The sequence below is a fragment of the Carassius gibelio genome, chromosome A2 (assembly GCF_023724105.1).
Source record: "Carassius gibelio isolate Cgi1373 ecotype wild population from Czech Republic chromosome A2, carGib1.2-hapl.c, whole genome shotgun sequence".
Taxonomy (NCBI): Eukaryota; Metazoa; Chordata; class Actinopteri; order Cypriniformes; family Cyprinidae; genus Carassius; species Carassius gibelio.
In genome coordinates this window covers 6,430,099-6,453,535 of record NC_068372.1, presented here as the reverse complement: position 1 = coordinate 6,453,535, position 23,437 = coordinate 6,430,099, and the positions used below count along the sequence as shown (strand labels likewise).

Below are 23,437 nucleotides of genomic sequence, written 5' to 3'. Positions count from 1 at the left end.
TTCAAAATATGGGTAAGTAAATTATGATATGTATGATTATTTATTTATTTGGGGTTAATTATCCACTTTCAGGTCACACATTTTCATTAAAATGTTATTTTATTATGCGAACGTGGCATTGTGCCTCTAGAAAATCAGGTAATAGTCATATAGTGAACAGGCCATAACTAATATCATGGAATATAACAGCTTTATATTATATATTTATGCAACTCAAAGTGCACTCTGCCAGCAACACCAAGGTCACAGGTTTGATTCTCAGAGAAAAAAAAAAAAACTGTTTCTGTTGATAAAACTCTCTAATTCTCCAAATGCTTAATATAAATATGAATGTATTGAGCAATCGACATATGGTGTTAATATAAAAGGCTGTGCATTTGCTCTAAACTGTGGTTTTGGGGCTCGTGAAATGGTTGTGTGATACGAAACAATGAAAGACTAGACAATGCAAGGTAAAAATCAGACTACATTAAATACAGGTTGACTTGCAGCCGGGACATAAACATGGCTTGTGCTGACTGAATTACAGGCTGCTGACAGAAACACTGAGATCCAAGAGAATTAATAATTCTGCATATTGCTGGGCCTGCAGTTTGTGGTTATATAGTAAACACTGAAATGTATTCATATGTGCACATTGTGTTTCTTTTTAAGCTACTGTGTTTGGTGCTGGTTCACTACTCAATGTCCAAAACACAGCTGAGGAAGAACATGGTTGAGAACCACTTCTTAAAGCTCACAAAAGCAGACTTTTCTTAAATCGCTTGAATATTTAAATGACATGCATTAATCTAACTTCTAAATGAAATATTCATCATTCTCTAATAATAACTTTCCGTGTAATGTGTGATTAGACACTGTGGCATGAGAAGGCCAAACAGCTGAGGACAGTGTCCCCTAGTGGACATCCCAAATAAAACCTAAAGTACTGTCCACTGCTGTGGAAAATATAAACTAGAAGATTACTAACACTCAAATACACTGCTCGAGCGAGCATTCAAGTCTCGGAATGACTGGCAGGTATGACTGTAAAACACATTTTTATCATATTTCTTCAAATAATCCAGTTTAATGAGTATGCATTTTCTAATAATAATAATAATAATAATAATAATAATAATAATAATAACGGTGTAGCGTGCAGAAAGAGTCTCTGAAACATCTCCACCACAGTCTGTCTGAAAAATACTCATAGAATAAAATCTCCTAGTTATTTTTAAGCAGGCCTACCCTTATTTAAAGTGATGCTCTCCTGTGTCCAAAAAAACAAGCCATCTGCTCGCTTCAAACATAGAGACAGGACACAACAAAACAAATCTCAGACAAATAGTAATGCATTATCAATATATTTAGCTCAACCACATAAAAAATAAAATATAGTGTCATTTCTGTGTACAAAACTGTACATTTCTTTCTCTCCAGACCTAACGGTCTTAACTTTCACTGACAGCGTTTACAATGAAAAAATGCAATCACACAATACATGATTTATCAGTATGAACGCATTACATGGCATGTTGTATTTACAGTAGGTCAGCATATCACTGGGGTGCAAAGATGCAATTTCTATTTCTGCAACTGCAAGCTTTGACATTCCTGCTCTTTCATTGCACAAGACAGGTAGTGTCTCCACAATGACAAACACTACAGACACTCATAATAGAAAAATAAGGCTCTGTATATAGAGTCACTTTCCAGAACGTTTTTTGTTCCAGTAAAAATACAGTCCATGACTTTCAGTGCGGATGTAGTACATACATTTTTCCACTGACAACTAATAGGATGAAAAAACAATTCATATTCAGTAGACATTTTGAACTAATAGTCCAGTGTCAATGAGGAAAATCTATAATATTCGGATAAATCTCATTAAACTTGTCAAGAATGTGTCCGCGTCATATATATATATATATATATATTACCCCATTGATTTTTATTTTTTGCTTGTTACATTATATTCATGACAAGTAAGCACATTTCTTTGCAATTTTAAATACTGTAATACAAAACATAATTCATCATTCTCTTTATTTATTGATAAGACATATATATATTATAGTACTTTTTATATTACCTGTAACTTAAGCAAAATAAAAAAATAAGAAAAGTATATTTCTATTTAATATGTAAATTTTTAAATAATGACCAACTAATGAGAATCACCTCTAAAAAATAATTGATTTTCATGACAACTATGTAATATTAAATTATTAATGTAGTTGTTTTCAGAAGCGATTCTCATAAGTTGGTCATTATTAAAAAAAAAACAATTATTATTATTTATTTTTTTTACAGGTAATAGAATTTTAATATATAAATGTTTTATGGTTTTTATATTATTTAAATATATATAAATAATGAGAATGAGATGTTTTTGTATTGCAATAATAATAAATGCAGGAAAGTATGATTAATAGTCATGAAATAACAAATAATCAAATTATTATTTTGTTTTATGCTTCATTTTATGTTATATATTTTCTCTTTTCATTTTGGGATGAAATGCAACTTGGAAGTATTTTCAAGAAAGTGAAAAAAAAAAGAAAAAAAAAGAAAAAACAAAGTCCAGATGTCTACAGAGTCTAAGAGGTTCTTTGAGCCGACAGCAGTATTGCTGAAGAATCAAGAGCCTGGTTTTGCACGACACGCACATCTTTGGCTCTCTGCTGACCTCTACAATCAGCTCTCACCCAGGTCTTCACTGAAGGCACATGTTCACTTCAGATGCTCAACCCCCTGGAGATACTGCAGACCCAGCTAGAATCAGCCCCCCACAAACCCCAGCCCTTCAACTATTCCTGCTGTCCTCTTCTCTGTATCCCGTCAGGAATGCCAGCTGGACCTTTCTGGTTCTATGATTTTATTTGTGTTTCTCCAAAATATTGTCTTGTCATTCAGTCACACTGTCCCTTCTGTGTCCTCCTGTGGAGCAAACGATGTACAATTCAGTTCCTGAAGCAGATCTGTCATTAAGTGCTCTTTTAATACCACACACACACTTTGACAAAATCACTGGAAGAGTTTAAAGGAGACTCATATTCTGACCCTCTCAACAACAGATCTGTAAGCGCAGACCAATCGCTGAGCAGAACACAAAGGAACAGGGTTTCTACAGGGTTTTTAATTTTTCATAATTACAGGAAAATATTTGGTAAGAATTTCAGTGAATGAATTAAAATGAATGAATTAAAGCTGAAGGAAACTAGAAAAATGTAGATTCAATAATACATTTCCATGACTGACCTATGACTGAGGAGTTTATTAATGTCTTTGGTTTTTTCAGTTGTATTAATGTCCAGAATATTTCTGCATCTTATTTAGATGATAAGATTTTTCTCAGGACTTTCTGGTCATTTTATATCATTGTAATTATTTTCATGAATTTTCTGTAACTATTTACCCAAGCATTGATTTCCATGACTTTACAATTTTACTTAATATCCATGAATCTTTGGTCACTTTTTTGTGATATTATTCATCACAAAGACATTTTACAGTCTTATTCATTTGCATGAATATTCTGTAACATTTTTCCTATGATTTTTTCAAACAGTTGTATTAACTTCCATATTTTTTTTGTGACTTTTTACACTAGCATTGATTTCTATAACCTTCCTGTAACTTTATACAGTTTTAATAATTTCCATGTATTTTCAGTGACTTATTATAATTTGCATGACTTTATGGTGACTTCAAGATTTTTTTAATTTCTATTATTTTCTATGGATTTTAATTTCCTTGAAATATGATTTCCATAACCTCTCCTGGTCTGGAAATCACAATTCTTAAAAACTCTCCTTTTTTTTTTTTCCAGGTTTTCCACGACCGTACAAAAACTTTAAATGACATTTCTTATATTTGCCTTCACAAGAGTGTTGCTTATTGAAGACAGCAGCACGTGAGAGACACCCCGTGTTTCATGCAGTTTTTCCCAGCAGGCTTCATAAAGGGCGCTGAGAGCACATGCTGTATTTCAATCACTATTCAACCAGACAGCTATTTCTGTCTCATATTGATTTTTTTGCCATTGACAGTCTGTCAGGTCAACTTGCAGTAATGTATGAGCTGTCTGTGTTATAAAAATCCAGCTTCATTCAGCACAACCATACCAAGACTGTGTGAGCGTACCTGTGCTCAGGGGGTCAGAGAGGGACACTCGAGTGATAGATGTCCAGGGAGAGGAGATTGGGTCCGGAGAAGAGTGGAGAGGGAGAAGGAAAGTGAAATGGAGGGTTGATTTAGGAATTCTGTGCGTCTATACCTGCGGGGGTGAGAACCAGCGCCTGCAGGATGTCTGAGAGAGAGATGATGCCCTCGATGCTGGAGTTATCATCCACCACTACCAGCCTGTGCACCTGCAGGACACACACACACACACACACACACACACACACACACACAATCAGATGGAAAAACAGTGCAATTGAAGGTAAAACATGTTATTTGTGAAGGGACCCGAAGCAGTTAAAATCACTGAACTGAAAATCATTTCATATTGATCACTGAGCTTTGTGCATTTAATGGAGTAATTTAATAAATGAATTGCATTGTACTGTATATGTAGCAAATCTGCGGCATGCTGTGGATTAAAAATAATAATGAATTGTGATAAAGGAGCAAAAAATGCATTTAAAGTGCACTGCTGTGTTTGAAAGCACAACTTTCTGTAAAATGCTTAAATTATTCTTAAGCAACACTTTGTTTTAAGGACCAATTCTCACTTTTAACTAGCATGCATATTATAAATCATATGTGTAACCCTATAGAACCATATGTAGTCATATACATCATCTGAAAGTTGAATTAATAAGTTATACAGTATTGTTCAAAATAATAGCAGTACAATGTGACTAACCAGAATAATCAAGGTTTTTCATATATTTTTTTATTGCTACGTGGCAAACAAGTTACCAGTAGGTTCAGTAGATTCTCAGAAAACAAATGAGACCCAGCATTCATGATATGCACGCTCTTAAGGCTGTGCAATTGGGCCATTAGTTGAATTAGTTGAAAGGGGTGTGTTCAAAAAAATAGCAGTGTGGCATTCAATCACTGAGGTCATCAATTTTGTGAAGAAACAGGTGTGAATCAGGTGGCCCCTATTTAAGGATGAAGCCAACACTTGTTGAACATGCATTTGAAAGCTGAGGAAAATGGGTCGTTCAAGATATTGTTCAGAAGAACAGCGTACTTTGATTAAAAAGTTGATTAGAGAGGGGAAAACCTATAAAGAGGTGCAAAAAATGATAGGCTGTTCAGCTAAAATGATCTCCAATGCCTTAAAATGGAGAGCAAAACCAGAGAGACGTGGAAGAAAACAGAAGACAACCATCAAAATGGATAGAAGAATAACCAGAATGGCAAAGGCTCAGCCAATGATCACCTCCAGGATGATCAAAGACAGTCTGGAGTTACCTGTAAGTACTGTGACAGTTAGAAGACGTCTGTGTGAAGCTAATCTATTTTCAAGAATCCCCCGCAAAGTCCCTCTGTTAAAAAAAAGGCATGTGCAGAAGAGGTTACAATTTGCCAAAGAACACATCAATTGGCCTAAAGAGAAATGGAGGAAAATTTTGTGGACTGATGAGAGTAAAATTGTTCTTTTTGGGTCCAAGGGCCACAGGCAGTTTGTGAGACGACCCCCAAACTCTGAATTCAAGCCCCAGTACACAGTGAAGACAGTGAAGCATGGAGGTGCAAGCATCATGATATGGGCATGTTTCTCCTACTATGGTGTTGGGCCTATTTATCGCATACCAGGGATCATGGATCAGTTTGCATATGTTAAAATACTTGAAGAGGTCATGTTGCCCTATGCTGAAGAGGACATGCCCTTGAAATGGTTGTTTCAACAAGACAATGACCCAAAACACACTAGTAAACGGGCAAAGTCTTGGTTCCAAACCAACTAAATTAATGTTATGGAGTGGCCAGCCCAATCTCCAGACCTTAATCCAATTGAGAACTTGTGGGGTGATATCAAAAATGCTGTTTCTGAAGCAAAACCAAGAAATGTGAATGAATTGTGGAATGTTGTTAAAGAATCATGGAGTGGAATAACAGCTGAGAGGTGCCACAAGTTGGTTGACTCCATGCCACACAGATGTCAAGCAGTTTTAAAAAACTGTGGTCATACAACTAAATATTAGTTTAGTGATTCACAGGATTGCTAAATCCCAGAAAAAAAAAATGTTTGTACAAAATAGTTTTGAGTTTGTACAGTCAAAGGTAGACACTGCTATTTTTTTGAACACACCCCTTTCAACTAATTGCCCAATTGCACAGCCTTAAGAGCGTGCATATCATGAATGCTGGGTCTCATTTGTTTTCTGAGAATCTACTGAACCTACTGGTAACTTGTTTGCCACGTAGCAATAAAAAATATACTAAAAACCATGATTATTCTGGTTAGTCACATTGTACTGCTATTATTTTGAACAATACTGTATATATTGTTAGGATCGGACAATATTTGGCCCAGATACATCTACCGTATTTGTATATCTGGAATCTAATGGTGCAAAAAAAAAAATCATAATATATAGAAAATCATCTTAAAAAATTGTCCAAATGAATTCTTAGCAATGTATTTTACTAATCAAAAAGTAAGTTTAGATTTATTTATGGTAGGAAATTTACTAAATATCTTGATGGAACATGATCTTTATATAATATCCTAATGATTTGTGGCATAAAAGAGAAATCAATAATTTTGACCCATACAATGTTTTTTTTTGTGGCTATTGCTACAAATATACCCCAGAGACTTAAGACTGGATTTGTGCTTCAGCGTCACATTTTAATCTCTTATTCTGCATCCCTTAATCCACCCCAAACCTAAACCTAACAACTTCAATTTATAGATCAATTTTGCCATCAAACAAAAGGGACATTTATTGAGGTGATAGTAAATAGTTAGTTAATAGTGAGAATTGGACCTTAAAATTCATGCAAAAAATGAAGTGTCTAATTGAGATGGGACTTCTAGTGGCTGTGTTATGGATGTAACTCCGGTCGGTGGCGTTTGCTCACTGTAAAAGCATTTCTCTAACTGCTGTGAGCAAATCTGACCTCAGCTTTGACGATCCTGTCCACTATAGTATCCAGGGTCTCGTGTCGGTAACACTTCATGACTCCCTCGAAGTACTGCGAGCGATGCAGCAGAGCCTGAGTCACGGTGATGTCCAGGTTATTGTAGGTCTTCTCAGCTGCCAGGTTCTACACGCATCCACAACACTAATGAACACAGAGCCACGCTACAGCAACACAACAACACAGCTAATCATCACTGCTCATCAGAACACAGGACAAGTCTTACATCTTATATTCTGACTATTTTAGATTGCTTCGGGATACCGCGGCGGAGTAACCCAGTACCTTTGTGATTCTTCATAGACATAAACAGAGAGAAGAAGTTCCGGCTACAATGTTCTTCCGCAAGACGCAAGCAGTTCTGTTTATTAACCACTAGAGCGTCAAAAGATACAAACTGCAGCTTTAATTGATCAAAAGTGAGAGTAAAAACGTACTGTTACATTCTATATGTTACAAAAGATTTCCAAAGAATCCTGAAAAAATTTATCACAGTAGACACAAAAATATTAGGCAGCTTAACTGAGAAAAAATGTTTGTTGAGCAGCAAATCAGGAATGATGCTGAAAATATAGCTGCGCATTAATTACATTTCAAAATATATTCAACTAGAAAAATGTGATTTTGTTACAATATTACTGTTGTTTGATCAAATAAATGCAGCCTCGGTGAGCAGAATAGGCTCTGAACTTTTGAATGCTAGTGTATTTGTGTACCAATGAGAAAACTTGTCAGTGCAAAAACAAACTGATGATATATTTCAGAATAGAAAACTAAAAGAAATATTCACAGTAAAAATATTTTACTAACATCCATGATCATGACCCTTGAAAACAGCATTTTAATTTCCAATGGAACCTTATATATTTACACCTCACATTAAATGTATGTTAAAAACTTCTTTAACTTGAAATAGTATATTAAAGGAACAACTTACAATGACATCAAATTTGGAGTAAATGTCTACAACCATTCCTTTGGGAGGAAAAATATGGAAAGCACATATGAGAACTTTGACTTGGAAAGACATGTTCAGTGAAATTTTGTTCCTAAAAAAGGCCTTGACAGGAGAATAAGTGAAGTGACAGAAAGGTTAGCAATGTGTGTGGTTACCTGTAACATCCACCACCGGCAGGGCAGACACTCTCCTCTCCACAAACATGCCCAGGGCTTTAATAATGGGTGTATCTGGGTGAATGAACGCGATGTTGCTGTATGTGCCAATGCCCAGCTCCTCCAGAGTCTGCCTCATGAAGGCTGGTTTAGGCCTCTCACACACCTACAAGACCATGAACCATCGGTGTACACAGGACACTACATAACTCAGGATGATTAGTACTCTTCTGTAACCTTTCACTAGTTTGTTCTGTTCACAACAACTACCATTTCTAAAAGCATGATAACTGTAAGCATACAAAGGTCAGTAAGCTCAAAGGAAACGACGGACTCACAAAGAGCTGCAGAAACTTGAGGATCCTCTTGTGTGTGAGGATATACAGAGCGTTTCCTGTGACCGGATCGATCACTGGCAGACGATGGATCTTATTTTTGATGAGCGAGTAAACAGCATCAAATATACTGAAATAAAAGAATTACAAGAAACCCAACATTTAAACATTTTTTGCAAGCTGTGCTGAGTTGACAGTGTCACAAGTGTGAGTCTGAATTAATTACTCAAGTCGTCTCAAGATGATTTCGAGACAATGTTCCTTGAGAGGATAAAGCATCATGCATTGAACACAGTCTATGACAATATGAGCTAACGTCTCACCTCGCATCTGGAGATGTGTTGACTAAGGGTTTAAACGTTTCTTGCAAGTACAGTTCTGTTGGTATAAGCAGAAATCAAAGCACTTGGCATTATTTACTCATTTATTGCCAAACTTTTACTTCTTTATTTTTTCTCATAGAATATAAAAGCAAAACAATTCCAGACATGGGTGTGCGTAAATATAAAATGTGTTCAGTGAATAATAAAAAAATCGATGCGTAAGCAGTGATGAAGTGTAAATGCCTGAAATATGTACCTCTCCAAGTCTCAATCTTATGCTCCTCCAGCTCATAGATTTGCACCTGAAGCACAGAACACAAAACAATGACTGGACACTTTAAAATGGACAAATATCCTTCCTCTCTAAGGTGAACACTCACTCAGTGATTACATGTAAGGTCTACAAGCTGAAGATCATTTCTGACGCCACTTTTGAAGCCATTTGAAGGTGATTTCCGGCCAAACCCCCATGAACAGCCATTGACCACAAACAAGCACTGAGCAAAACAGATTGTTTTTGAGATTCTGTGATGTCTAAATCCTTACCAGAGGTGATTTGTAGTATCTGTGCAGGATGATGATGAAGTCTGTGATGGTTAACATTCCTATTGAGAAAACATATTATTAGATAGGACTTATATCTAGGCTCCTAGAGAAACAGGGCCTGCAGATTTAGCCGAATATGCATCTAATGTCCTTTGTGCATTTGCTATAGTACATTGCTGTTCAGTTACTAGCAAGAGCTTTCAAATCATTTAACATTTTACCATGTTAAAATCAGCTTTCTTGTAAAATAAAAACATAATGTCCAATTATGTTACAGGTGAACAAATAATATCCTGAAGCAATGTTTTTATTTGATTACTGATTGAGTTTAACAATAATTTCAAGACAGACTTTTAAATGGTCTTGCAGGATTAAAGGAGTTAACCATTTTCTGCCTGCATGACCTGTAAAAGACAACTCCAGTGAAAACAATGACGGAAATGCAGGGCATGTGTGTGAACGTGTCATTGCTTACCCACGAAGCTTTGCTTTTTGGTTTCCCATAATGGCGCAGCTCGAACTCCATTTGCAACCAAGGCAAAGAAAGCTTTCTTTACCTAACAGAGAACAAAGGAAGCACATTACAATGCTTTTCTTCAGGTAACACTTCCGGAGGAACTGGTGGCGTGAGACAAAAAAAATAAACAATTCACAAGAGACAATTCGTTGGGTGCAACCAGGGTTTTAAAAATAAAAGTCCACACCTGCCAATGACAAATGAACTGGCTTAAACAACTCTTACTGGCCATAAAGTTTTATTTTGTAGCAATACAATTCATAAGCTGCTTCTCTGTATACTGTAGCAACAAACAGCACAATTATCAACTGTGACATTTGCAGCATCATATAAAATGGGATCTGAATTATTGTAATTTTTTTAATTAAATGAAATTTCATTATTATTATTATAGAACAAACTTGGCAAATGAGCTTCACCAATAAAAACATTATTATTATTATTATTGAAACTTTCTTTTGAAGGTTTAACGCAAAGATTATGCAATATATTAGGCATCCTAGACAAACTTCAGCTAGATGACAAAGATGTTCAAAGACGTATGTGTTACTTTCTTTAGTAGATTCTGGATTATTTGAAATGCTCATGTGGCGTAGTAAAGGGTTAATTCTTCATTTGATTTAAATAATGTGTGCAATTTCTAATAAATTATCGACCAACCGGAACACAGTGGTTTTATTTACGCACTAATGCTATAATTTGGCACATTATGGACCCAGCACCCACTCTCCATTTTTTTCACCAACCCATCAGTTATCGATTAAAAATTAACTTGCATTTCAATATAAAGGCAGTTCACATAAATTTCAAGTAATGGCCCATAAACTTTATATAACAATCCAGACATAAAACGTCCTGATTTCAGAAACTTTAATTCACAAACAAGTACAATAAGTATATCAGCCTAAGCATTAAATCCCACTGATGGTCTCGTTTCTGAGCATTTATTAGTTTTAACTGGCCCTCAGCCCAAGGAAAGTCAACAGGTTAATGGTGTAAACCCCAAATCTAATGTCGGCACATACCTGCACATGATAACTGATCAACCCTGACAAACCTAGCTTTATGACTGCGTCCCAAACACTTCAAAGAGATCCCATCCATTTCAGTCACCAACTCAGATTTATTTACTGATCGAACATTAACCACAATCACTTACACGTTGTGTGTTTAAACTACAACTGGGAAGCAAAACTGAAACAAGTATGTTCAGAAAAGCATACTAACACACCTTCTATGTAATCACATGACTTATACAATATACAATAAAGTAAGCTGCATGGAATATTGTATTGCAATGTATTCAACTTGAGCACTTCTAGTGTGATGAATGGACTCGATGCAACTACAGCTGTGCTGATGTGACAATACAACATACTACTGTCTCAAATGTGTATCATGGAGTAATTCCTAAACTATACATAACCACATACAGAGTTAACATTAGTATGCAGTATGTAGTAAGATACCATCCCATTCTGAACATAACAGAAAACTACACACCCAAATCTTTTCACTTTCTGTTCTTGTGATAGACAACAGAAGATGTACCTGTAATGTAGTGTCAAAGACCACTAGTTTGGAACTGGTGGGGATGAGGTCATAGCACTTGTGGGATTTCATAAAGCGCATGTAAATATCACTGTCTGGCTCTTCAGCAGCTGAAAACAGAGAAGAAATCATTAGCATTAGAATCATTTGCAATCTCTAACACTTCCAAGATAGCACATGTATGTCTGCAAGATGCAGATGAGCAACTCTTTGAAAAATCTGTCTTGCAGATGTCAATGCAGAAATTAAATAGACGTCTCTGTGATGTACGTGTGCTATCAGGGTTAAAAATGGGACAAATGTTTTGCATACCCTGATAGCACAGGTACATCTAGGAGACGTCGATTTTACATCTGCAAGACGTATTTTTAAAGTGTTTGCTTGTCTGCAAGACGTCTATAGGATGTTTCCTATCAGATGTCAAAATATTCCAAATATTCCAGATTAAAAGCAATGCAATCTTTAACAGAAAACTCGCAGATGTATGGGTGTTATCTGGGTAAAACTTTAAAATCTATTCATTTTTTTAAAACAAAATAAAATACAGTGTTATTAAGTAATGCAAAAACACTACATACAGCAAACCTATATTTAAGAACAGGCGGCAAATTAAATTTAGTCACCAAACATAAACTTGCAAACAGGCAAGCATAAGTATAATCATTTACCTTCATTATCAAGTTCAAGTTTTTCCAGCATGCCTTCAGCAAGCACGCAGCTCTGAAACACCAAAGACACGGGCTGATGGTATCATCAACAATCACTTACTAGTTAGTAAAACCCTGTTAGATCCTATGGAGTGGTAGTGTCCATTTTTATATTTTCAGTCTGGTCAGCACATAGGAAGCAGCGTGATCTGAAGAGCTTTCACTCACAGATTCATTACGTGCATTGGTGAAATATTAATAGACGGACACCCCCGCAAAGGTCGAGTCCGTTTCACGTCAGTTTTCAGAGCACATTAAAATGTCAATTTTAAACATCACGAGTGCGTGATCCAATGATCGCAGTTTAAGTCGCAGGAAATAAGGTACTTTCTATTTTTGGGTATTTAATCAAACCAGCAAATCCTCCAAAATTCATATGTAATCCTGGCTGTTCCCTTCACAAAAACTAATAAATGAACAGTGTAGATTACTCAAAGTAAGGTTTTTCATCAAGAATGGACACTACTTCTGGTCCTGTGAAAAATCTCTTAGGACACACTTTTACAACGAGTGAATTTATTTGTCTGTTACGTAGTAAAGTCCAACATTCAGTGGTGGAAATTGTAAACATTTTTGAAATAAAATAACGTTAGCTTGTTAAAAATAAAATCATTGTGTATATATATTATTTAAAATAAATAATGGAAATAGTTTGTTTATTCACAGCTTATTAACTGTAGGTTGTCATAGATTTGAGAATGTGGATTGATTAATAGTTTTATTATAGGATGCAAGATTTAATGTTTACATTTGAGTCTTCGACAGGTCTAAAAGAATCTATAAAAGTAACCTGAAAAGTATCAAAGCTAAAAAACAAAAATACAATATAGTTTTAACGTGATCTCCATTTACACTTGTTTGTGTTAATAAACATCATAATGTGGGACGTAAGTGTCGGAAGTTAAAGAAACACCCATTAACAAGAAACGGTCTTATAGTTGCGAATTTGCAGCTTTGTAGTAATAATGTCGTAGTCTTAAACAGTTATTAGGGCTCTATATCATTCAGTTGCAACTTTACATGTACCTCTAAAATTTTGACTTTCCATAGTATTAAATACTTTGCAATGGGCTTCATTAACGAATTGTCCCACAAATACCGTACAAGTACTTTTTCTCATATTTTTCACGGATTGACTTTACAGATATGCAAGTAAAACAAACTATGTGCAGTTGTTGAACTTTGTTAATTTTATGTTAATGGGTAACAAGCGACAAGTCACCTGTGCAAAATATAAAGTCACAATTATGAAAAGGTCAATAAAGTCTGTATTGACCTCAGTTGCTGCATCAGACAGAGCTCAGATATATTACTGATGCAAATATCAATCACTTTAAGGCAACTGCCTAAAATATATATATAAATGTAAAAATTAAACAAGAAAAAGCATTACATACATAACAATTTGTTCTGATTGAAATACATCAACCTGAATTTTAAGTGAAGAAAATGAGCGAGCTTTTTTGTCTTTTTAAGAAATATGAAGTTGGAAAATGGAAAGTTGGACGTTGGAGATGGAAAGTGCCACTAAAGCAGTAAAAATGACTTTACTACTCTATGGGTCAAGTGTAAACTGTAGTAAACCCCAGAAAGAGCGTGTGAAGTTGTTGACTCACCTGGCGTGAGGTAGAGTTAAAGGTGTACGAGGCGATGGGTGGTTTGGTGGAGGAGGAGCTCAGGCTGAAGCGCTGGCCTGTGTCTGGAGGAGACGAGAGAGAGCGGGAGCGGCGTTCCTCCATGTGTCCCGCAGGACTGGGGCTCTCCACAGAGAAGAGCGGTGGAGCCAGACTCTGTGTCGGGGTGCTGGGGGGGGTGGACATCCCAGAGCCTGTGAGACACATCAGTACAGAACTGAATTTACATCGTGGACTCTGTTCAAGAATCATAACTCTGATGTGAAACTAGCATGCCTGAAATGCTATATTTGTAGCATAATACTGTTCCTGTAGCTCAAGTGGTAGAGCATTGTGCTATTAAGTGCAAGGTTGGAGGTTCGATTCCCCGGGAACACATGATAGGTAAAAATTGATAATGCACTGTAAGTCGCTTTGTATAAAAGCATCTGTTAAATGCATAAATTTAATAGGAATGAATAGCAGAGAAAAGCCAGAACAGAGATGATCTCTCTCTTCTGATATCTGATCTATCTTATTTATCTTCCTACCACAGATTGGCTTCTAGGTGATGTTGTGAAACTGGTCTTAGTAACAGATGCTACATTCTCCCAGGACTGGTCAAATAATCATGACACCACAAAAAATAGACAGCTGCACTGACCAATATCTGACCGTCAATCAAGACCAAGATTCATAAGAAGAGTACAGTTGTACAGAAACATGTTCCTCTGCTCCGCTCCCACAACAACATCACACAAGAAATGACACTGAATAACAGAGCTTATAATTCTTCACACTTAAAAGAGTATTATTATCCTTCAAATGCCAAGCATAAATGATAGCATCCTATCTCATAAGTATTCGAGAAATTGTTTCTGCTTTGTAAACAATATTGCAATCCATAATTGATATAATGTTGAAAAGAATACTTACATTATTATTATTATTATTATTATTTATTATGTTCATGAAATAAGTTATATTGTGAAATATTATTACAATTTAAAATGTTTTCTATTTTAAAATGTCATTTATGGTCGTGATGTTTAGCATCATTACTCCAGTCTTTAGTGTCATATGATCCTTAAGAAATCAGTTTAATAAAACATTTATTATTTATGAACAGTAAGTAAAATAATATAGTAAAAAATAATAATAATTTTATATTATATATATATATATATATATATATATTGTAGCAGAAATGAGTCAAATCAGACAAATCAAAGAGTCTATCAGAGCTGTGTGCATTGAAACATGAGCTGAATTCCTCAGGAAGTCATAAATCAGTTCTAGTGCCACAGGAACCAAGCAAGATAACCAACCAACCAACTTGTTCACACAAAAGCTTTCAACATTAACACCAATAGAACAATTATTGACAATTTTAATTCGAAGAAGAGATTGTCAAATTTATTGTTCGTGATTGGAATGCAACGCTGGACATCACATGTAAACCCAGGAGATCAAGTTAAATACTTGCATTGACTTCCCCCCCCAGCCAGTGAAACCAGACTGAAATTCCTAAGGGGGAAGGGCTTTAAACCTTTGTCTTCACAGAAAAGTCCTTTGCCAGAGAATGGCAAAGAAACCCTTTTTATACATTATATATGGACCAGAATGAACTCAAAAAAGACTTATGAATGAATCATTCCATTGCTTAACTCCATATTCATTTACGTGTAACCCACACATTTGACTATCATGTATAATCACTTATTGTGTATGTCTTTTGATAACTATAGGATACCTAGTCATGTCTAGTATTCAAATAATCGCATTTTCTTGCTTGATATTGTCCTGACAATCATTTATTTGTAAAATATATCATAATCATGTTATAGGAATCATGTCCAAAATTAGACCCTGTGAGGCAAGAACCACATGCTTGGTAAGATAAACAAATGATTTATGATACCCACCCAAAGAACATATCTGATTGGTCAAGGCAACATTTGAGGGGTGGCCAACAAGGAAGTTTTAAATACTTTGGACCCCATGAAATTTTGCTTTTAGTCATGCCTTGCTTTTAGTCTGCCTGCTGCTATTAGCCATGTCGGCTTTTAGTCTGCTTTTAGTTCCAGCCTTGCTCGTGCTATCAGTCATGCCTGCTCTTAGCTTGTAGCTTTGCTACCTAGCTTTAGCTTGTAGCATCTAGCCATGTGGTTAGTCATCATGGTTCTTCGAGCGCGGTTCCAGCGTGCCTGCCTGCTGCTACTTATGCCACAATGAGAAGGAACACAACCTAGTCTCGTCAAACTTTATTTCTTTTCTTTTCCGTTTGAGAGTTTCGTGTTCTGAGTTAAGTTTTGTAACGTCGACCTCGTCTGCGCGTTTGAACTCTGACCAGCCACACAACTCCAGCTTCAGCCAACGCCCAAGCACGGGCTCCCCAAGACGTCACTTCAGCCAACTGAACTTCCAGCCAATCAGCGACACCGGGAAACCCCTTTCCACTGGAGTCCCTTTCACAGCAAACGAAGGCAAGGTATTCCCAGATATTTGTTGTGCTGGTGTATCTAATATAATTTTAACCCCATTGAGGAACTCAATGCGAGCGCTAATTACGTGATTGATGGTTGTTCATGTCTATGCAATTTAACGTGTTGCTGTAACTTGGGATTCCATATTTCCATTCTCTTAAACTCATCTTTCCCTAACTTTCGACCTTCCTGCAACTTGTGTGAATGTGTGTGTGCGTGCGTTTATGTGTTAGATTAGTTTATATGTCTTAGATTTATCTAATAAAGCCTTATTCATATTGAAAAGAGAAGTATCTTGTGTTTTGTGCTTACAAGTTAATGTCTTAAACTGCCGATCTTGTTACTGTGCTAATTGATAGTGTTTTCACTATAGTTTGGATATTAGTATCCAGCGCAGATTTGATGTTAAACGGCTCGTTCACTGAACCGCAGGCGCGTCTCCGTGAACAGCCGTGAAACAGTGATTCTGTTCAAATTCCCTTTAAAATCTTAAATGATTCCCTTTGAGCTAAATTGACCTGTTTCCCTTACAATATATTACACACAATTAAAAGCCAAAGTTGTGGATACAGCACTTAAAAGCAGAAGAGCTGACCTTATACATTTTTTTTCTTAAAGCACATTCATTTAAAAATAAAAAAATCATTACAAACCCAATTATTATTTGGGCTTTAAAGTAATCCAAGTTGTTCTTTTTGAAGTAGGAATAGCATTCCTTTTTAATGAACGTCTGGTTTTGTGACCTTCTCGTGAGTGGAGTTTGCTGCATGTCAACAGTCCTGTTTTGGTAACCTTGCACGTATCATGCAAAAGACTTAATGTGAGTGCAATTCTAAAATATTTTCTGAGATAATCAAAATTTGCACAAATGTGGTTGATACAGCTCGACTCATATATAACGCAGAACACTCTTTTGATTCAGTGTTACTATAGCGTTAATAATTACTGTTTAGAGCTTGATTCATCAGAGATACATCAGCAAACAGGTGTGTCTCATATAACAGGCCTCACATAACCCCTCGTGTACTGCATGACACAGCACATGCACAGATATATTACTGAATCAGCTAATACTCCATAGCACGATCAAAAGCACATATGCTCTGAGGAATCTTTAGATCTGAATATTACTACATTTTCATTTAGCTTAGAGTTGAAGCAACTGGGCATATTCAGCTCAGGGCACTACTGATGAATCTCTGCTATCAAGGCATTTGGCTTTAGCACGTCACTATGCTTCATCTACAGACGTTTCAGAGTCAAAGCCTTCTGTGTTGGACTGGCAGATGTGCATGGTTTGGGCTGTATGCAAGTGATTCAGAAGACTGGTATCCATCATTAGACTAAAAGACAATATGGTTTCATGTATGGAATGCACTGTTGTAATCAATTAGTTTAATGCAGACACGATTAGCCCTGGCAAGGCTTCTCGCTGTGTAGACGAGGTCAGGCTGGCATTAATTAATGCTGGTGTCCCAGTAGCTAATTTTCAGCTGTTCAACATTCATTAACTTGATTTACATAGTTGTTCAAGAATCAGATTGACCTCTCAGTGGGTGGGCATTAACAGCCCCAGCTGGGTGCTGATGGCCCTGTCTTTACACCAAAAACATCCAACTTGCCTTGATATTATCGTTCAGTCAGTGGGACAGACTCGTGGTCTTGGCAGTGACCAATAAGTGGATAGAGGTCAGAGTAAGTCATGTAATCAGTTATTCCTATTCCAGGCTTAATTATTGAGTGTGATGCACATATTGACTATTTTTTTTCTGAAATTGTGCCCTCTTCTTGACACTAAAATTGAATTATAAAGGGTAGTTCACCCAATAATATACATTTCATTATCATTTATGTTCCCTTGTTCCATTTCAAACCTTCTGTGGAACACCACAGAAGATACTGTATTTAGAAAAATGTCTCAAGTGTATTTCGGACTTGAAATAGATAAAGGGGGGGGGGGGGGTGAAATGCTCGTTTTCACTCAATATCCTGTTAATCTTGAGTACCTATAGAGTAGTACTGCATCCTTCATGAATCCAAAAAGTCTTTAGTTTTATTATATTCATAGTGAAAGATAGTCTGTACCGATTTTTCCCGGAAAAACACGACCGACTGGAGGCGTGACGTGTGGGCGGAGCTAAAGAATCACGAGCGCGAATAGGCTTTTGCGTTGAGAGGATGTGGAAGCTGTGACATTACCATGAGGGAAAACCCATCATCCAAAACAAACCATGGCTTACAGTCAGATTCAGCCGTTTATTTATGATCCAGAATCAGATCCAGAGGCTTAAACTGAACGAAAGCAGCAGCAGCAACGACTCGCTCCGAGCGGGGCTCGAACCCGGGTCTCCGGCATGGGAGGGGACGCACTAACAAGGTGGCAGAGATATTTTAAGCAGTTTTACTCACCGCCTGTGGTTACAACACACGATCGTGACCCTTTTTCCTTGGGATTGCATCATCCTTAAGAAATAAACGATACGCAAATCCGTCGTCAAACTGGGAATGGTGAACAAGCATCTTCGAAAAGCAGGGAACAAACAAAAACACTCGCACAACTCCGTAGATGCTCTGTAAAAATAAACTCCATCCACTGGTCCCTTAATGCTGTTTTTTTTTGGTAATCTGTGCAGGGTTGTCTTGCCCTGGCAACCAAAAACACACTTCTTTTGTGACTTTTCGCGACGCTCTCGCTCTGATCAGTGAAGTCTGTTGTGCTCTCAGTGCTCTGCTATACGGGAGCGCGCGCTCTTCCGGCAGAAATGCCCTTAGGACCCATATAAGGAAATTCTGCTCCATCTAACGTCACACAGAGCCATACTCGAAAAAAACTTTCCAAAACTTGTGACAAACCTGAAGGAGTATTTTGTGAACAAAAATACTCCTTCAAACGTACAACTTAATTTTTGAAACTTTGTCCATGTTCAGCATGGGAATCCAACTCTTTAACAGTGTAAAAAACTCAGTATGCATGAAATAGCATTTCACCCCCCCTTTAACTATTGCGCATCATTGCATTATTACGTGAATGTCTAATGCATGTGAATAATTACTAGGCTCATGACTGAGTGACTGTTGCGACGCATCTAGTTGTAACATTTAAACGCCATTGTTTCACATTGTATAAGTGTACACATGGCATAGCAATGTGGCATCAATGCTGCAAAAGCAGGTGCTAACCCTGCTTCAGGGTTTCATAAGGTAAAAAGCTCCTCACCTGCTCTTACCAGTCTTAAACATTTCTTTAGCTGGGGTTAAAATTAGCATGAAATCAAAATGGACAATTCTTATATTTTATGGAATATTGCATGAGATCATAGCAATAGCAAACAGCAATGGTCCAATCCATTTCTATTATAGTATACTTTGGGATCAATTCATCACGTTGGTGGTTGACCAACAGAAAGCTGCTTACTTGCTTGACTTCTGTGTGAGTAGTTCTTCATGCATCGCTACATATTGACAATGGATTTTTACCTGCCGAATGTGTCCAATACCTTAGACTGTCCTTCATAACATGTTCTGTTTCCGCCCTCTAGGATACTGACAGATGGCACGCTATCTGAAGGATGCTTATTGGATGAAGGTACAGTACAGTAACTCCCAATATCACTTTGTATTACACTTGGACCAAAAATACACTTCTCGAATAAAGTATATGTGGGTAGTTATCAGTAAAGACCAATATGCGTGCACGAGAACATGACTTTGGGATCCTTACTATCTTATGACATTCAGCCAGATTTAACCATCTGGCTTAGACCTGTTTTGGTGTGTTGTTGAGTTAGCTTCTTATTTTAGCCTTGCCACTGCTACACATTCCACAAGGGCAGATAACACTCACACACAGGCCTTACAGAGTGTATTCGGGACTCCGTTTCAAACTGTGAGGGATTCTGGTTTTTCACTATTTGATGACATCATTTGCCGTTAAACCTGAAGGATGAATGCTTTTGTTAATTCAGTTCAGGTTTAATGATGCAATGATATAGGCTAGTTTGAAAGCTGTCCACAAATCCTTTGACCCATTTGAAGAAATAAATGCCATCTAATTGTGTGCTTGCTATTTGAGTAACTGACACGCTACAAGTGATATGTTCATATCAGCACCATCCAGCATGATATTCCACACAGCGCATAACTTAATAACTATATCAACCAGATTGAGCAAGAAGACTATTGAGTAACATGCTTCCAACTGCTGGAACCTGAGAGACGGAGGCTTCCGTGGCTCTTATTCAGCAAATAATCCACGTCAGAGTCAGTCAGGAAACATACTGACTAATGGATACATGACATCCCTAATGGAACCCACTGTCACATTTTGTGTTTGCGTGTCTGTGACACTTAAGGCATCAGCTGAAGGCTTCAGGGTCAACCCTGAACCAAAGTAGCCAAGTGATTAACAGACTTACATAATACGCAGTTCAACATAGACCATTCCAGCAAGCCTACTGTGATTTCCTTTCCCTCTACACTGGAACGTCTAGGCCGTCTATTTTAATGATCTTGACATACGAAAACAGTAGCCAAGTCAACAGACCACGAATGATCGATCCAGTTCAAACAACAATTTGTGTCATTGCACTTACACACACATATACTGAACATATCTGATGTACTGAGACTATTTGATGTCTCATAACAACACAAGGCAGACTGGAACATTCCCCCAACAGACAGATATCAATGCTATTATGTCTAGCTGACGGCTTTATACAGAGACATATCCTGATTAGTATCTTACCAGACAAACATGCCGATTCTGTCTGCCGTCTCCCGGTGAGCAGCTCCTCGTCATGACGCTTCTCAGTCCGACGCAAACTACCAAACCTCTTCATGGGAACCAGCAGGCCTCACGTCCGGCCTGAAGATCAACCATACCCTCCCGACTAAAGCAAAGACACGATACAGAGATCCTGTTCTGATAACAGAGAACTCAACACCAAGTGAAGCCAAAGCCAATGTCCAGGATTCCAGAAGAGGTTCTCGTTCTCAGTGATGATGGATAGCTGTACCTTCAGAAGTGTCTCCTATTGATATTTCTGACAGTTTCTTGGTTCTACACAGATGCCACCTGTCCTGGCATTGAATGCATTCCAGTACTATTGATTCCCATGAAACACACAATGCAGTCCGTCACTTGTGACAGTTGAGCAGACCCTGCTGATGAAAGACAGACTTGCTTACGGCCCCCAGTGCTGCAGATTGTCTCAGAAGTGATGCCTCTCTTCACTTTTCTATCTGCACTCTCTCTCTCTTCTCCTCCCGTTCTCTCTCTCTCTCTCTCTCTCACCAGCGTGAAGCCCTGCCCTCTCTGCAGGAAACTGTCAGGTGCAGCTGTGTGTCTCTTTAAAATAGCATACATGGCAGGAAGCTGTAAAAGGAGACCGGGCAACACAAGCCAGCACCACTTTTGGTTCAGTTCTCCACACAGTTTGTTCTTTTTGCTCTACCTCTGAACTTCCATATAGACAGTTCATTTCTTTTACTCTGCTACTCTTATTTTACCCATCAGTCTTTGTGTCACCCTTTCATCCAGTATTCCTGGTCTTTCTGAAACTTTCAGTTATGCAGTGCCATCCATCCATCATTCAAACTGTATGGAAGGTCTCAGAGATGCTGGAGCTTATTTTGAATCATATATTTTATAAACTCATGGTAAAAATACCACCATATGTACAGTACAAGCGGGGTGCGCAGTCCATAAGCTGTGAATACTCTGCATACCCAAACCATTTGAGAATAATATGTTTCAGGACTGGCTAAAGATTTGTATTACTATAAATTCCCTTACATTATAAAATGTTGGGAATATCAAATGTAACAGTCTGTAATTATTTATTTGCCCAACGATGCAATTTCTGCTAATATGTGACAGTTATGGAGGGATTCTTGTGAGCGGATCCACAGCAGATTGGGCGTCAACACTTTATTGCTATTAATCATTATTACTGTTGCACGTTCTTATTGTTTTGTTGGCATTTGGGTGATTTCATGTGCAAAAAAATGGTCCTCAAATCGCTCACCAAAGTGGAAAAACATTCTGTTGCAGCCAGATCTCTATTACTGATAATCTCATTGTATTTGCACAACTAAGTCATATTAAACTTATAATTAGTAATAAATAAACTGCATATTTTCATGTTTTTTTTGGCATAGAACAAGTAAGCTGAAGGTACATGTTATGTGGCAACATGCTTGAGTAAACTAATCAAAGTGAAGATTAGTTTTTTATATGTGTGTATAATGTAAATATGTATGATGTGTGTGAATGTGTGTGTGTAAGGAAATGTGGGAAAGCACTGTCATGAATTACTATTCCTGGCAACAGCCTTAATTTTAATTAGACCATGGTGTTTCTTAAGTCATCTCTCTTAAATTAATAAATTAGATAGCAGAGGAAACCAGATTAAAGAAGTCATTTCTCACCACTGATATAAACACATACAAGGAGCATGAAGCAAAATTACACTAAATGCACTAAATCTTTTTGGGTCGCAACCAACTGTTGCTTAGTGGTAGAGCATTGCACTAGCAGCACAATAATCCGAGGGTTCAATTCTCAGGGAACACACAAACTCGTAACAAAATTAATAAAAATGTGTAGCCTGAACGAAGGCTGTAAGTCGCTTTGGATAAAAGCGTCTGATAAATGTAAACATGCCCCTAGAATCTGGATTTGATCTGGATTTATCCTATGGGTGTCACTTCTGCAGTTTGAAACCCCATCTCCTCCCGATTGTTCAGAACTGTCTTCTCTTCCAGACAATAGTACAGAAACTTTACAGCAGTGCTGATGTCGAGAGCTCTGTGTCTCTGTGGTGTCTGATTCCTGGTGTTTACACCCCGCCTCAGACCGAGAGAATAAAGCGGTCTATAACTGAAGATTCAGTGGACAAACAAAACAGGTCATATTTATTCCGTGGATCAATGTCTGTCTTACTACCATATACACAACACAACTGTGTTTATCTGACCCTTCAAACTGGGATAATGTGATGTTAGACTCACAGTGCCTCCTTGTGGGAAGTAAAGGAGATCGCTGAAACACGTTTGAAGATCAAACGGAATTAATTTCTCCATTATATCATATACAAGTATAACATGTATGATTAAACAGAAGTGGAGCAGGTTAAACAGATGATATGGCG

At 37.3% G+C, this 23,437-nt stretch overlaps 1 protein-coding gene across 4 annotated transcripts in view; it reads right to left on the bottom strand.

The window, feature by feature from the left end:
• Positions 1-1,330: 1,330 nt before the first annotated feature.
• Positions 1,331-23,437, bottom strand: part of prkag2b (protein kinase, AMP-activated, gamma 2 non-catalytic subunit b) — a 35,077-nt gene continuing 12,970 nt past the window's right edge. For 2 of the 4 annotated variants that reach the window (XM_052611231.1, XM_052611253.1), the window contains 13 exons: positions 13,801-14,012; positions 12,146-12,197; positions 11,478-11,587; positions 9,885-9,966; positions 9,410-9,468; positions 9,120-9,165; positions 8,864-8,918; positions 8,544-8,670; positions 8,206-8,371; positions 8,030-8,067; positions 7,072-7,218; positions 4,262-4,355; positions 1,331-2,922 (listed from right to left, as the gene is read on the bottom strand). In XM_052611231.1, the coding sequence (XP_052467191.1) occupies positions 2,891-2,922; positions 4,262-4,355; positions 7,072-7,218; positions 8,030-8,067; positions 8,206-8,371; positions 8,544-8,670; positions 8,864-8,918; positions 9,120-9,165; positions 9,410-9,468; positions 9,885-9,966; positions 11,478-11,587; positions 12,146-12,197; positions 13,801-14,012 (1,220 nt within the window). In that variant the 3' untranslated portion in view covers positions 1,331-2,890. Of the gene's footprint in view, positions 2,923-4,128; positions 4,356-7,071; positions 7,219-8,029; positions 8,068-8,205; positions 8,372-8,543; positions 8,671-8,863; positions 8,919-9,119; positions 9,166-9,409; positions 9,469-9,884; positions 9,967-11,477; positions 11,588-12,145; positions 12,198-13,800; positions 14,013-21,030; positions 21,517-23,437 lie in introns of those variants that run through there. The other 2 variants (XM_052611244.1, XR_008186109.1) reach the window with 2 other exon arrangements.